General features: G+C 38.0%; 4 protein-coding genes across 4 annotated transcripts in view; 2 read left to right on the top strand and 2 right to left on the bottom strand.

Annotated features, from left to right (window-relative positions):
* The window catches only part of LOC104755326 (ferredoxin-1, chloroplastic-like), a 5,202-nt gene extending 4,847 nt beyond the window's left edge, over window positions 1–355 (bottom strand). Inside the window, exon 1 of the mRNA XM_010477682.1 lies at window positions 288–355. The gene's annotated coding sequence lies outside the window, so the exon portion shown is untranslated. The remainder of the gene's footprint in view (window positions 1–287) is intronic.
* LOC104755325 (transmembrane 9 superfamily member 1) lies at window positions 899–5,618 on the bottom strand. The gene is made up of 12 exons (XM_010477681.2): window positions 5,419–5,618; window positions 4,183–4,375; window positions 3,988–4,092; window positions 3,603–3,620; window positions 3,420–3,517; window positions 3,184–3,336; window positions 2,874–3,008; window positions 2,594–2,760; window positions 2,407–2,501; window positions 1,949–2,322; window positions 1,389–1,662; window positions 899–1,291 (listed from the first exon to the last, which is right to left on the bottom strand). The coding sequence occupies exons 1-12, from the start codon at window positions 5,500–5,502 to the stop codon at window positions 1,224–1,226; spliced, it is 1,764 nt and encodes a 587-aa protein (XP_010475983.1). The 5' UTR covers window positions 5,503–5,618; the 3' UTR covers window positions 899–1,223.
* On the top strand, window positions 6,313–9,004 carry LOC104755324 (serine/threonine-protein kinase SRK2A-like). Its single transcript, XM_010477680.2, has 9 exons — window positions 6,313–6,878; window positions 7,043–7,117; window positions 7,209–7,310; window positions 7,425–7,478; window positions 7,571–7,663; window positions 7,785–7,877; window positions 8,026–8,130; window positions 8,219–8,317; window positions 8,407–9,004. Exons 1-9 carry the CDS (start codon window positions 6,759–6,761, stop codon window positions 8,755–8,757), a joined length of 1,092 nt encoding a protein of 363 aa, XP_010475982.1. The 5' UTR covers window positions 6,313–6,758; the 3' UTR covers window positions 8,758–9,004.
* LOC104759163 (ATP-dependent DNA helicase Q-like 4A) overlaps window positions 9,103–13,480 on the top strand; it is an 8,260-nt gene continuing 3,882 nt past the window's right edge. The window contains exons 1-12 of the mRNA XM_010482121.2: window positions 9,103–9,306; window positions 10,252–10,335; window positions 10,437–10,595; window positions 10,692–10,869; window positions 11,090–11,263; window positions 11,356–11,486; window positions 11,756–12,092; window positions 12,169–12,300; window positions 12,444–12,530; window positions 12,646–12,773; window positions 13,017–13,137; window positions 13,232–13,383. Coding sequence (XP_010480423.1) covers window positions 10,331–10,335; window positions 10,437–10,595; window positions 10,692–10,869; window positions 11,090–11,263; window positions 11,356–11,486; window positions 11,756–12,092; window positions 12,169–12,300; window positions 12,444–12,530; window positions 12,646–12,773; window positions 13,017–13,137; window positions 13,232–13,383 — 1,604 coding nt within the window. The 5' untranslated portion in view covers window positions 9,103–9,306; window positions 10,252–10,330. The remainder of the gene's footprint in view (window positions 9,307–10,251; window positions 10,336–10,436; window positions 10,596–10,691; window positions 10,870–11,089; window positions 11,264–11,355; window positions 11,487–11,755; window positions 12,093–12,168; window positions 12,301–12,443; window positions 12,531–12,645; window positions 12,774–13,016; window positions 13,138–13,231; window positions 13,384–13,480) is intronic.

The raw sequence follows: 13,480 nt of genomic DNA, 5'->3' as shown, positions 1-13,480 counted from the left end.
CTCGAGCAAGCACCGGCACGGCATGAGTAGGGCAAGTCCATTCCGGCATCCTCTGCAGCGTCGAGGACGTAGAGGTCACTTGCGCACTCCACTTCTTTTTCGCCCTCCGGTGTGATGAACTTGACCTTGTAGGCGGTGACGCGACCGCCGCGTGCGGTGGAGGACTTGAGGCCGAAGAGGGATTGTGTGTTGGCCGCTGGGAGAGATCTGAGGCTGATTGGTGTCTGTTGACGGCGGAGGAAAGAGGTGCTTACGATGGCGCCTGAGAGAGCACTGGAAGCCATTGTTGAAACTTGAAAGATGATAAAAAAAATTCTACGGATTATGTGAGAGTTTGTTGTGTTGTGTGTGGCTTTGTGAAAATGGCGTCGAAAGTGCGAGGGGGTGAGGATTATAAGGAAGTCAGTGTATCTACCACGTGGCATACGATGTGTGGGTTCTTGTGTTATCCTCTTGATGGGTTGTTTCTGTCTCTGTGTCTGTTGTTTTACATTTGTGCTGCAATATCTCATTGGTGAGAGAGTACAAATATGTGGTTTAGACTTGGGGACAAGTCACAATACGGTACTAGGAAGATTCTGGAGTTGCTTGGGTTACCATATGCTTCAAATTGTAAAAATGTTGGAAACAGAATCCGTATTTTTATTTTATGCCTTATTAATATGTATCCTTTGTGCACTTTTTATCTATCGCAGGTCCCACTAAGTTTACAGATTGAATGCAATTTTCTAACAAAGTACTTTACGATAAATATTCACCCATGAAACCAAATTAATCTTAACAATATGCACGAGAGTTGAGTTACTGTCTTCCAGCACATGACCATACCTCGGCTTTTCACCTCTTTCCCGTGAAATTATTTATCCTACGTGACCACGTAAATTCTGAGATGTATACATACAAAAATAAAGGATTCTATCCAAGGACACCATATTCAATGATCTAAGTGAATTGAAGTAAATACGAACCAAAAAAAAAAAAGGATAGGGAAAAAGAGTACAGGTAGTAGTAGTATAGTACACCACTCAATTCTAATCTAAAGAGAACAATTCACTTACCAAAAAGGGAAGATAAAAAAAAGAAGAAAAAAAGAAGAAGATGAAGAGACAAAAAGCCCCCATTGAAGAATATATATATGTTCCTTCAATATAATATATAACCTCATAAGAAGCTTCCTTCTAATTGGATGTGTTTTCTCCATTTTTTTTCGTTTACCTCTTCTTCTAGTCGCACTTGATGTTTCTGTAGATCCTCCTTACAAACAGATTTGATCCCAAGTATCCAACAGCTCCTAACAAAATTTTCACAACAAGGTTTAGTCAAATCATTAGCACCACTTGCTAGTTTTGCATATAGAATATATATATATAGAGAGAGAGTAAGCCCACCGCAAAGGATTCCAAGGCCAAGACAAAACATCATGGTGTATCCAAAGTAGAAACTCGTCTGGAAGAATCCAGACATCTTGGTCTTTACGTAGTAGTAATAGATGGAGTATAAGTAGACATAGACAGCCGTCGACGCAGCGGAGAAGAAGGAAGTCCATTGCCAGTGATAGTTCTCTGCATTCAGTAAGAAATATGTTCCCACGATTGTCACACACACCGTCACTATGACTAGAATCACAAAAACCAGCAGCATGAATCCATACACATAGTAGACCTGTCGAACCAGAACAAACAAAACAAAATACTTTCAGAAAATAGCCAATCAAGAAAATAGCCAATCAAATTTACTTCAGCTCCTAAAACTTTAGCTATAGGTATACTATGACTAGCCTAGTTGTAGCAGTTGTGAATCGGTTAGAGAGCAGGTAGTGAGGACAAAATTTACTGATGGGGCTAGATCTTAAGGGTTTGGTTGAGAGTCTCATCAAACCTCTCTCGTTTGAATAGGCAAGAGTTAGCAGTCTCATAGCTTTGTTCTTATCTAAAGCAACTACTTTTACCTTGTAATTCCAAAAGGATGTGAAGACAAAGTACATCTCAATGAAGATGCTTCCGAAGGGTAGCAAACCTCCCATCAGGGAGACAACCGATGGAGTCAAGTACCATTTTTTCTCAGGGATTGGACGTGGAATGGTCTTCACACGGCAGGGATTGTTTGGAGCACCACTCCAATTTCTTCCAACGACTGTCCCAAGGAGGGCTAAGGGGAAAGAAATGAAACCCCAAATTACAAACACAACCACCATTGTCCCAAAAGGAATAGCCGCAAGAGATCCATAGAATATGGCAATTGTGTTAAGAAGAAAGCCAATTCCGAAGCACAAAAAGGGGAAGAGAGAAGCCGTGAGGACCATGCACTTGATCCAATGTTTACCTGAATAAACCAGCATTTAAATTACTTCAATATTTAGTAAGGAAAGTAACACTGGAGTGGTACACCAAGTAGAGTAAGTCATACCCCCGCTTCTTGAGTACATTCCACCGCTTACATAACCAGAGACAAAGGAAGTCAGAGCATAGCAAACTATGAAAGTTGTGACGATAGCTCCTCTCCTGAAATAATTGGAATACAAGGTGAGCAAAATCCAAATTTACAAGCAAATAAAAAAAGATTGGTCGCAAGTGACATGAAGTGTAATACATACCCAACGTAGAGAGTTCCCACGATGGCCATTAATATGACAAGAAGAACCAGTAACGCCAACTGTGCACCTGTCCCGACTACAGCTGAGAGAAGAACTAGACTACTTGCTGGCCTGAAGACATCTCCGTGCACAAGTTTCCAACCAGATTCTTCACTTACATCCCGTTCCTGTTGTCAACAATACTAATGTTAGATGTGGTTATACAGCCTTGCACTTAGAAACAAAGAAAGAGGTGTTGGACAGACTGTCCATTGAAAAATAAAAGTTGAGGAGACATTACCAAGCTCTCAAGATCATCATCTTCTCGAGCATACTTTGCATAATCATTTCTGAGAGTCCTCATCAATATCATTGAGACCAACCCAGTGAGGAATATAACCATCATGAACGAGTTAAAGATGGAGAACCAGTGGATCTGCAAGAAAGAAAAAACTCTTAGAAGGCTTATTAAGCAAGAATATAAATCTTCAAGAGATGGAATTTAGAAATTTGCTAAATTTTGTAAGAACACAATTACGGCTTGAACAAGCAGGACTCTCAAAGAGAATACAGAAGGATTAAGGACTAATACAGAGCACGCTAACAGTTACCTGGTGTTCAAAGAACGGATAATCAAGATATACGTCAAAACGGCGAGGAAAAGTGACATTCGTTGGAATCCATTGCACAGAATACGTCAGGTCCACTGTTCTCCCTGCTTCCAATGGCCTTGGGTTGTCTTGAGTGAGATTAACATGAATGATCTATCAAAAATATATAAATAAGATCACAGCATATAGTACACATGATATTCATACTAATGCTTAATGGCGTAGCAACATCCAACCTGGTCTTTGTTGTATTTGACAACGATGTTCTTATGTGTGTAGAGGACATGCTTGCCGTTTTCACTGTTTTTGTCAGGATGCAGCTCACCCACAAAGCCTACAACAGCAATGATACAGTGTTAAAACTATCTAAAACTGAAAAAGAAAACTGGATGTTTCAAGTAAATATACAAAGGTCATACCCCACAAAGGTAGATCATCTGAAGATAGAACCACCCGATGAAAGTCCACGCAAATGATATGTCACAGAGAAAAACGAGAAATAAGGTTAGCAATCCAAAGAAAATACCTTTCCAGCTCTATAATGTGAGAAATAGTAAACATATGTTAAATTAAGTCTCCTACAACTACGAAAGCCATAAATGATATTGGTTATGCAGTGAAGAAAAATACAGTGAATTTTAAATTTGCATTATGGAAAAAGAACCTAAAGCAAACTCAGCAAATACAAATTGTTTCCAAACTTTATTTAGTAGGAAACTGCTACATCATTTCTCTGGAAATAATAAAACTTCTTCTTTTCATGCTATTTCAGCGGCAATGTGTACAAGGAAATGTGAAACATACCCATAAAAAATTCAAACCAGTAGCTAGATTCAATGGCATCTTTAAAATGCTTGACCTTAGCTTCATCGAGTTCAAGCGGACAGATGACGTTTCTGTCAACATTCTCTGTGGAAAAAAACAGAAATGGTATTGTAATTAGAGCACAAGTAAGATAACTAGTATGAAATAGAAGCTAGTATAAGAATTACAACATACTCAAGAACTTTATCGCAATTTCACTGTCAATCAGCTCATTGCCACCAAGAACTTCACCAAGACCACCCCATTTGTGAACATTGTTTGCAGATGGACGGCAAAACGGAAGACTGTAATAGTTGTATGTTTCTTGTGGATTGTTATATGGGCCAACTTTGTTCACCCACAGGGTAACCTGCTCACCGTCTTGATACTGAAAAAGGTAAAACCAGAAGCATTGAGTTGACAGAAATGAAAATAAATGTACAAGCTTGTGGGATCAACTAGAACGGGGGTGTAAGAACCAAATAATCAATCAAAGAGAACAGAACTAAATATCAAACCTAGACAGTTGACACATAGATATTGGTAAAAGGTTGAGTGCAATATCATTTCAAGAATCAAGAGTAAAAGTCTTCACACAAACGACTCAGGATATGACACCAAATTTGCATCAATCAAAATTTGTTCACTATACTTCTGGTTCCACAGAAATAAAGGCCTTTAGACTAATCCTCTAATAAGGCTAACAGATTGAGCTAGCAATAATGCATAATCCGCCTCTATCAATCATCTTTCACGCAGAATAATAGTTGGAATTAAATTTAGATGAACATAAAGTTAACTTTGACCCTTCTTGTGAGAGTAAGACGACAGAAGGAGCAAAAGCATTGAAGCCCTGGATCTCATGATATCCAATATCACAAAAGGCAAGAACTAATTTTGAGCTAAAACTGACCATAGACAAAAAAGAAGGCAGGTGTGACACATTCAATATCAAATTGGAAAATTGTTCACACATTTGAGATCTCGGAAGTCAGAACTATAAGATCTATATACAGTACAAATGTATATCTCACTTCTACTGCTCTCAAAATTCACTTTGGAGATCACCGAGGGGAAACAATAAATTAGATGCCACTCAATAACATAAGTCAGTGTTGATCCACTTGTTTGAACATCAATCAAACTACCACGTTCATAAGCTGGGGGTTTTAAGGATAAAAAAACGAGAATCTCAATCCCATAGCAAAACCTAAAATCACATAATTAAGGAATTCAAGAAAAAAAAAAACTCAAATACTTTGCAACGAAGAAGAAACTGGATGGAAGCTCGAGGATCCTATCCATCCGAAAACGAACAGATCCACTAAATCAATCGGAAGCACCATGCAAATCACAAGATCTAGGGACACATTACTCAAGAGTGGAGCTGCATTAAAACAAAAACGGCTTAGAGATCTGAGTCATATATACCTTGTGATCTGAATCGGATGCGAACGTAGGAGCGAGAAGGGAAACGAGAAGAAGTAATAAGACGGAGGCGGAGGAAGACGGCATCGTGAAAACCGGCGGACGATCAGATCTGAGGGAAGAAGGGGGAGCGAGAGACCCGATATCGAGAGCGAGATCCTCAGCTCAGTGTTTTCACTTTGAAGAGATTTTTGGGTAATAGAAAAAATAATAATAATTATAAGGCTTTTACACAACTTATGTGTTCTTTGTTGTTGTTTTTTGTTATTACTGGATCAATTGGGCCTATAAACATTAAAAAAACGTAAACCAGCTTAAAAGCCCATACATAAAAAACGAACGGTCATCGGTTGGTCAATTCCTCTCCGCAAGCAGCTTTTATATGTTACATGTGAACAATGGCAACGTGCACAGACTAATGTATAATTTCGAGCAAAATATACGGTTTACTTGTAGTATTTGAACTGAGTTACAAAATCTTGTAGTAAAATGACTATGGTAGAAATAATTAAGCTGCTGGGAAAATTTTGTTGTTGTTGTTGCTGTTGCTTCTTACAGCATATAGAAGAATTTAGTAACGTGAAATTGATTGATTGTTAACATTGTAACAACACTGTGTGTCTATGAGAACGAAACAAGGACAAGTCGAATGAGCATGGGAAACATGTATGGATAGCATGGAAACTTGTGGGTCCCGCTTTTTATTTTATTTTAGAAAAAAAAAATCTAATATCGTTTCATATCAATCCCCTAATTAATTTAAAAATAAATAAATAAATTAAAAAAAGCATATCATGCTGAGAAGAGTTCAAGCTTAGCCGTGGATATTCTTTATTAATTTATTAATTTATATACTCATCATTATTCTCTGAATAAAAAAAAAAGAATTGGGTCTCTTAAAATTTATCCAAAATAAAAATAAATTCCAAAGAAAACGAAAAAAAGGTCGATTATTCTTCGCTTTGCCTTGAAATCTCTTCAATCTATCTATCTATCTCCTCCAAATCTCAAAAAAAAAAAAAAAAGAAGAGAAAAATTGAAACTTTCCAAATCGTCGTCATCTATCTTTCCTTTCTTTCATAGCGAATCGCGAGATCTCGGAATCGCATCATTTGATTTTGGGATACTGTCTTTGTTTTCCTTGTCTTTGTTTCTTTCTTTCTATGATTTTCACGTGAATTTAATTCTTAGCTGGCTAGGGCTTCTTCTACTTCTTGGAGAGCTTTCTTTCTTAGCGAGATTTTTTTGGAGTCTGTTTTTTTTTTTTTTTTTTTTTTTTTTTTTTTTNTGTGTATTTGGAATTTTAGGGTTGTCTGATTTTTGGTTTGGCTATAGCGAGAAATATGGACAAGTACGAGCTTGTGAAAGACATCGGTGCTGGGAAGTTTGGTGTGGCCAGGCTCATGAAGGTTAAAAACTCCAAGGAACTTGTTGCCATGAAGTACATCGAGCGTGGTCCTAAGGTTCTTTTTTTTTTTTGCTGTGACATATGAGCTGAATTTTCAATTCATTACCCATATATACATAATTTGGTGGTGGATTTTACAGTTGTTGATATGGATTTTTTTTTGGGCTCTGAATATTTGTAGAGTGAGTATTGGCTTTGTTGTTGTGTTTTTGATGACAGATTGATGAGAACGTGGCAAGAGAGATCATTAATCACCGATCACTTCGTCATCCGAATATCATTCGTTTTAAGGAGGTTAGTTAGTGAATTCACATTGGGTGGTGTTATGTTTAAGTTGATATAATCTTAGTAACTTTTCCATCTCTGATTCGGTGGGTTTTTACAGGTGGTGTTGACTCCAACTCATCTTGCCATTGCTATGGAATATGCTGCTGGTGGTGAGCTCTTCGAGCGTATATGTACTGCTGGAAGATTTAGTGAGGATGAGGTGAGATTTGTCATTTTTGAGTTTGTTGGCGTCGTCTGCTAATATACTATTTAAGGATATGTTTCGGAGTTCTGTATGGTCTTTCTAAATTTTGTTTACTTGTCTCGTATTCAGGCAAGATATTTCTTCCAGCAACTTATATCAGGTGTTAGCTATTGTCATGCTATGGTAAGGCAGAGAATTACATTAACAGATTACTTATTCCTTTAATGTTTGAAATCGTTTTTGTTTATCAATCTTGTTCCCATTTTGTCTCTCAGCAAATATGTCATAGAGATCTGAAGCTCGAGAATACGCTCCTGGATGGAAGCCCTGCTCCACGTCTGAAAATCTGTGATTTTGGTTATTCCAAGGTTTGTCTTGGCACTATAAAGAGAACATCCAAGTTTTTGACCTTGTTTGTGAGATTCTCTTTTGTTCTTCACCTTTGTGGGAAAAACATTGTTCAAACGTTTTGTTATTCTTCTTTTGTAGTCCTCTTTGCTACACTCTAGGCCCAAATCAACAGTTGGAACTCCAGCGTATATCGCACCTGAGGTCCTTTCTCGGAGAGAATATGATGGCAAGGTAATCAAGCATCACACACAGTGCAAAGAACTTGCACAAACAATGCGTTTCTATTAATCTGTCACGCTCTTTACTTTTTCTTTTTTGCTTTTTGAATATGGATAGTTATCCTCGTGGAAGTCATTAAACTTTATATTTCTTCTCTCAGATGGCTGATGTATGGTCTTGTGGTGTGACTCTTTATGTCATGCTGGTTGGAGCATACCCATTTGAAGACCAAGAAGACCCCAAAAACTTCAGGAAAACAATACAAGTAGGTTTCTGTTTTTGAGCCATGTTTTTGCATATCTCGCGTGTAGTAGGCTACATCTTATTCATTAATGTTCCATCTTGTTATACAGAAAATCATGGCTGTTCAATACAAGATCCCGGACTACGTCCATATCTCACAGGATTGTAAACATCTCCTTTCCCGTATATTTGTTGCCAATTCTCTCAAGGTATATATGTTTGTCGCCAATTCACCCCAAGCTAAAATGTTTTAAGAGTATGGTCTTAATTGACAAATTGAGCCTACTCGTTTTTGCAGAGGATTACTATTGCTGAGATCAAGAAACACCCATGGTTCCTGAAGAACTTGCCTAGGGAACTCACAGAGACAGCTCAAGCTACATATTTCAGAAAAGAGAACCCAACCTTTTCCCTCCAGACCGTTGAAGAGATCATGAAGATAGTGGCTGACGCCAAAACGCCACCTCCGGTTTCTCGATCCATTGGAGGTTTTGGCTGGGGAGGTGCAGAAGGAAAGGAGGAAGATGCAGAAGACGTGGAGGATGAAGAAGAGGAGGAAGTGGAAGAAGAGGAAGAGGAAGACGATGAAGATGAATACGACAAGACTGTAAAACAAGTACATGCAAGTGGAGAAGTCAGAATAAGTTGATATTTTGGTTTTTTGGTTTGTGTAAGATAAAAAAAAAAGTTCTCCTTGGTTTTGTTGAAACTTAAAAATTCTCTGTTCTTCTCGTGTTTGCCTTTTACATTTGCTTTGGGTTTTGGTTTTTTCACTATGGTTTTGGAGATTTGTAAAATTTGCAGTATAAGAAAAACAAACAGAGGTTGATGATGAGTCTTTGCTACTACATGTTACTGTGAACATTGTATAACCTCGAATAAAGATTTTGTAATTAGATTTTATTGAAATATATATAATTTTCAATTCTGGAATGTTGAAAAAATTTAAACCGATAATTGAAATGTTACAAAATTCAAAATAAATTGTTTTATTTTATGCGTCGGAAAATGTGAATATTAGAGGGGGAAACTATCCCGCCATTAGTGAACCGCATGATCCTCTACGGCCGTGAGCTCAAGTCGGTGGTGGCCACCATTTTATCCTCTACTTCGTCTCGCCGACTTCCCGGGTTGTTTCGCCGTCGGAGTGCTAAAGTGACGGTGTATTGAGCAAAAAAGACTCCTCTGAATCTCAAATGTATTGTTCTTTGGCTTTCGTTTCGCATTCAAATTCTAGGGTTTTCGTTCTATCTCGCACCGATACGTTTCTTCGTACTCCTGTTAATCTTTCTGTTTAGTTTTCGATTAGGGGTTTTCGTTTTCCGTGGATAAAGATTAATCCTTTAGAGTCATGACTGATTCGATTCACTTCAATTTTCAATTTTTTTTGGGAGTATATTTATCGTTTTTCAAATGCTGAAATTGGTGGGTGTAATTAACTAGCAGATTCGTTATATCACTGGATTTTGTGTTTGACGTAGCATCCTCAATCGGTAATTTGGCAGATTTCTGTAATTCGCATTAGATTTGGTAACTGTGTATGTATAGAGTCANCTAGGAAACCGCATAATCTTCTACGGCCGTGAGTGGTGGCCACCATTTTATCCTCTACTTCGTCTCGCCGACTTCTAAGGTTGTTTCGCCGTTGGTGTATTGAGCAAAAAAGACTCCACTGAATCTCAAATGTATTGTTCTTTGGCTTTCGTTTCGCATTCAATTTCTAGGGTTTTCGTTTCGTTCTATCTCGCACCTATACGTTTCTTCTTCCTCCTGTGAATCTTTCTGTTTAGGTTTCGATTAGGGTTTTCGTTTTCCGTGGGTAAAGATTAATCCTTTAAGAGTCATGACTGATCGATTCACTTCAATTTCCAATTTTTTTTTTTGGGGAGTATTTTTACCGTTTTTCAAATGCTGAATTTGGTGGGTGTAATTAACCAGCAGATTCGTTATATCACTGGATTTTGTGTTTGACGTAGCATTCTCAATCGATAATTTGGCAGATTTCTGTAATTCGCATTAGATTTGGTAACTGTGTGAGTGTAGAGTCAGTGATGATGTGTAAAGTTTTTTTAGTTCTTGTTGGCATTTATCATCAGCACCCACTAATCTGAACGCAATTTCTTTTTTATGTGTGTTTATATAGTTACTTAATTGCGGTGGCAAGGGAAGATCAATTTGCGTGAACCTCATTAGCATGTTGAACCTCTGATTCACTGAGTCAAATGAGGTAAAATTGATCTTTTCCCTTGTCCACTCTGGTTTATTCCAAAATTTTCGGGCAGTTTCTTATTTTTTGTTTGATCTTACTTACTTACTGTTAAAATGCAGTAGGAGTTATCTTCCTGAAGTTCAGAAACCTAGAGGTCCTCAAACGAATTGGTCGGAACATGCAAAGGCGCTCGAGAGTCCATCGTCCGTGACTAAGTTTCTGAGTTCCAATGTCCTTTATGCTCTAGACAGTCAAAAGCCTAGAGATATGGCTGCAAGGTATTATGGCTTTCGACAACAATCATCTCCTTCTGTCTTCTGTCATTGTTTCTTAATTGTCTTTGGCCCAGTACTATCTGCTGTTTGAATTCATAGATTTAACTATCAAACAGCAGGAATAATTTCTGAAAAGTTTCCACGGGTAAACGATGAATCAGAACCCAGATGCACGCATTTAAATGGTGTGGAGAAATCATTCAGGAATTCTGCATTCCCATCTGAGCAGTTGGAATCTGGAGAAGCATTTCTTGACAATATTGATGACATACTTGAGGTAATGTTGTTGCTGAAAGTAGCACATCGTTTTTCTTTATGTAGTTCTCCCATGTAAACAAGCCACTTTTCTCAATCTTGTATAAGCATCTGTAAGTGGTAGCATAATTCCGTGACATCAAAAGTCAAAACCATTATAGGGACTTTCATAGATGCTTATGTAGAATAGTGGTTTGTGGTGAAAATACGTCAACTCAAGCATGTTAACACTTTGTGTGCAGAATATTGATGTCGACCAAATTGTGATGGAACACTACCATTCTACTGGTACTCCGCAGCCATCAGTATCTAACTTTTCGTTGAGAACTCCACCTGTGGATAGAAGTGCTTCCAGATTTGAAGAAGACTCTTGTCTGCCTCCTGAATTATGTTCCAACTGTAGTCATGGAATGAAGGTATGAATCTGCTTTTCTCTTCTTGTTTTTTGCCTTAATGGTTTTGAAACCCATTGGTTTTCTCATGTTATTTGATGTTGGGATCTACTCAGTTAGGGCTTTGTCCAGAAGCTTCAACCCATGTGGAACAAATGAAGGACGTGTTGCTTGCCATATCAAATGAACTTCTTGACGATGCTACTGACCTGAGTCCTGAGCGTGTTCAACAGCTTCGTCAAGAGAGGTTTATAGCCCAATCAATTTTGTTCCCATTTTTCGTGGCTGTTTAATTTTCCTTTTTCTATAAGAGTAGTAACAATTTAGTTTCCTTTCGGAGGCTGTAGTATGTTCTAGCAAAATATAGCAGAAATAGTACAGGGAGAATAGAGTAGGCTTAAAGAGATAATAGGCAGCGCATCTGTTTCTTGAGTTTGAGTATTTAATTGTATCACAAGTGTGAGTATGTCTTGACTTGTTCAGTTTCTAATGAGTCTCAACTTGTGTTGTTGCTAGGTTACAGCTGAAGAAGCAAATTCAGCAGCTTGAGAACCATATCCGGGATAAAGATAGTAAAAAATCTCAGTTTTTGTCATCTACAGCTACTCGTACTTTCCAGTATGAAACACCTAAATCAACAAGTTATAAAATGGATCATCCACAAACTGATTTTCGACCACTTCCAAGTGACCAAGGAAGATATGTCAGTGATAGCTGGAATATGCCAAGAGATTCTTCATTTTCTGTAGAGAGGGAACAATATGTTCCGAAGATTATTGACGTGACCTACACCGAAGGTTCAAGCGACAAAAGATGGAGCAGTCATGATTTTCCCTGGACAAGAAAATTGGAGGTGATAAGCTGACTTTCTCTCTTATTTTTGGTTCATTTACGTGCCTTGTACTCATGAGTTTCCTTGCAATGTTCAGATTAATAACAAAAAAGTATTTGGAAATCACTCATTTCGACCAAACCAGAGAGAAATCATCAATGCAACAATGAGTGGCTCTGATGTTTTTGTTTTGATGCCAACTGGAGGAGGGAAGAGTTTGACATATCAGGTCACCATTATATTTTAATGTCACTATGATTCTTCAATCTACTTCTTGTTTTTAACTGAGATAGTTGTATCCATCCTACAGAAAAGAGATAAAAGTTTCGAGTTGTGTTCTCCAAACTATTTACTAACATCTTATTTTGGCAGCTCCCCGCTCTGATCTGTCCAGGAATAACATTAGTCATTTCTCCACTTGTGTCACTTATTCAAGACCAGATAATGAACCTACTGCAGGTGAACACTTCAGAAACCACCAGAGATTCTATTTATATCTTCTGTTTCATTGATGAATTGTTATCCTAGAGAATTATATCCTTTTCACACTTTGATTTCTGAATCATGGTCACAGGCCAATATACCCGCTGCTTCCCTAAGTGCCGGCATGGAATGGGCTGAACAACTGAAGATCTTTCAGGAGCTGAAAAACGAGCATTCTAAGTACAAATTACTATATGTCACACCTGAAAAAGTGGCAAAGTGAGTTGTTATTTTTTATATATAGAAATTCTCTTTCTGTTTTGTTTTTATTTCTTTGTATTCTTCTTTTAATTGCCTCGGGTAGAATATATTAGGACCTATGCATCATGCAGTATTACATAAGGTTTCTTATGATTCTAGAGTAGTTATTAGCATAGATGTGGACAATTAATGCAAGGGTCACCACACTGAGATATATTATTGATAACACGTACCTAACATGTATCTCTTTCTTGGCTGCAGAAGCGATTCTCTCTTGAGGCATCTAGAAAACTTAAATTCTCGTGGTTTGCTTTCTCGTTTTGTTATTGATGAAGCTCATTGTGTGAGCCAGTGGGGCCATGACTTTCGGCCAGACTACCAGGTTAGGCCTTCAGAAGCTTCAAACAAGGCTCTCTTACTTTTCGACAAACATGACTTTCCTTTTTTACCTACCAAAAGTATTGTGGAATATGCAGAGTCTTGGTATTCTGAAGCAGAAGTTTCCCGGCATTCCTGTGTTAGCTTTAACAGCTACAGCAACAGCCAGTGTGAAAGAAGATGTTGTACAAGCCCTTGGCCTTGTTAACTGTGTTGTGTTCCGGCAAAGTTTTAATCGCCCAAATCTATGGTAAGGTAAAACTGCCTAGACCCCTATAAATGTATTTCAGAATGCTGCTTACCAAGAAGTTTGCAGGTATTCTGTTGTTCCCAAGACAAAGAAGTGT

Source organism: Camelina sativa, chromosome 17 (assembly GCF_000633955.1).
Source record: "Camelina sativa cultivar DH55 chromosome 17, Cs, whole genome shotgun sequence".
Lineage (NCBI taxonomy): Eukaryota > Viridiplantae > Streptophyta > Magnoliopsida > Brassicales > Brassicaceae > Camelina > Camelina sativa.
Note: the sequence above shows the minus strand (reverse complement) of the source record. Positions and strands in the feature narration are given on the sequence as shown.

Coding starts and splice junctions, on each gene's coding strand:
- LOC104755325 (XM_010477681.2), bottom strand. CDS start 5,502: ATGCCGTCTTCCTCCGCCTCCGTCTTATTACTTCTTCTCGTTTCCCTT. Junction 4,376..5,418: donor CATCCGATTCAGATCACAAG/GTATATATGACT, acceptor TACCTTTTTCAG/TATCAAGACGGTGAGCAGGT. Junction 2,761..2,873: donor ATGATGATCTTGAGAGCTTG/GTAATGTCTCCT, acceptor TGTTGACAACAG/GAACGGGATGTAAGTGAAGA.
- LOC104755324 (XM_010477680.2), top strand. CDS start 6,759: ATGGACAAGTACGAGCTTGTGAAAGACATCGGTGCTGGGAAGTTTGGT. Junction 6,879..7,042: donor ACATCGAGCGTGGTCCTAAG/GTTCTTTTTTTT, acceptor TTTTGATGACAG/ATTGATGAGAACGTGGCAAG. Junction 7,311..7,424: donor GAAGATTTAGTGAGGATGAG/GTGAGATTTGTC, acceptor TCTCGTATTCAG/GCAAGATATTTCTTCCAGCA.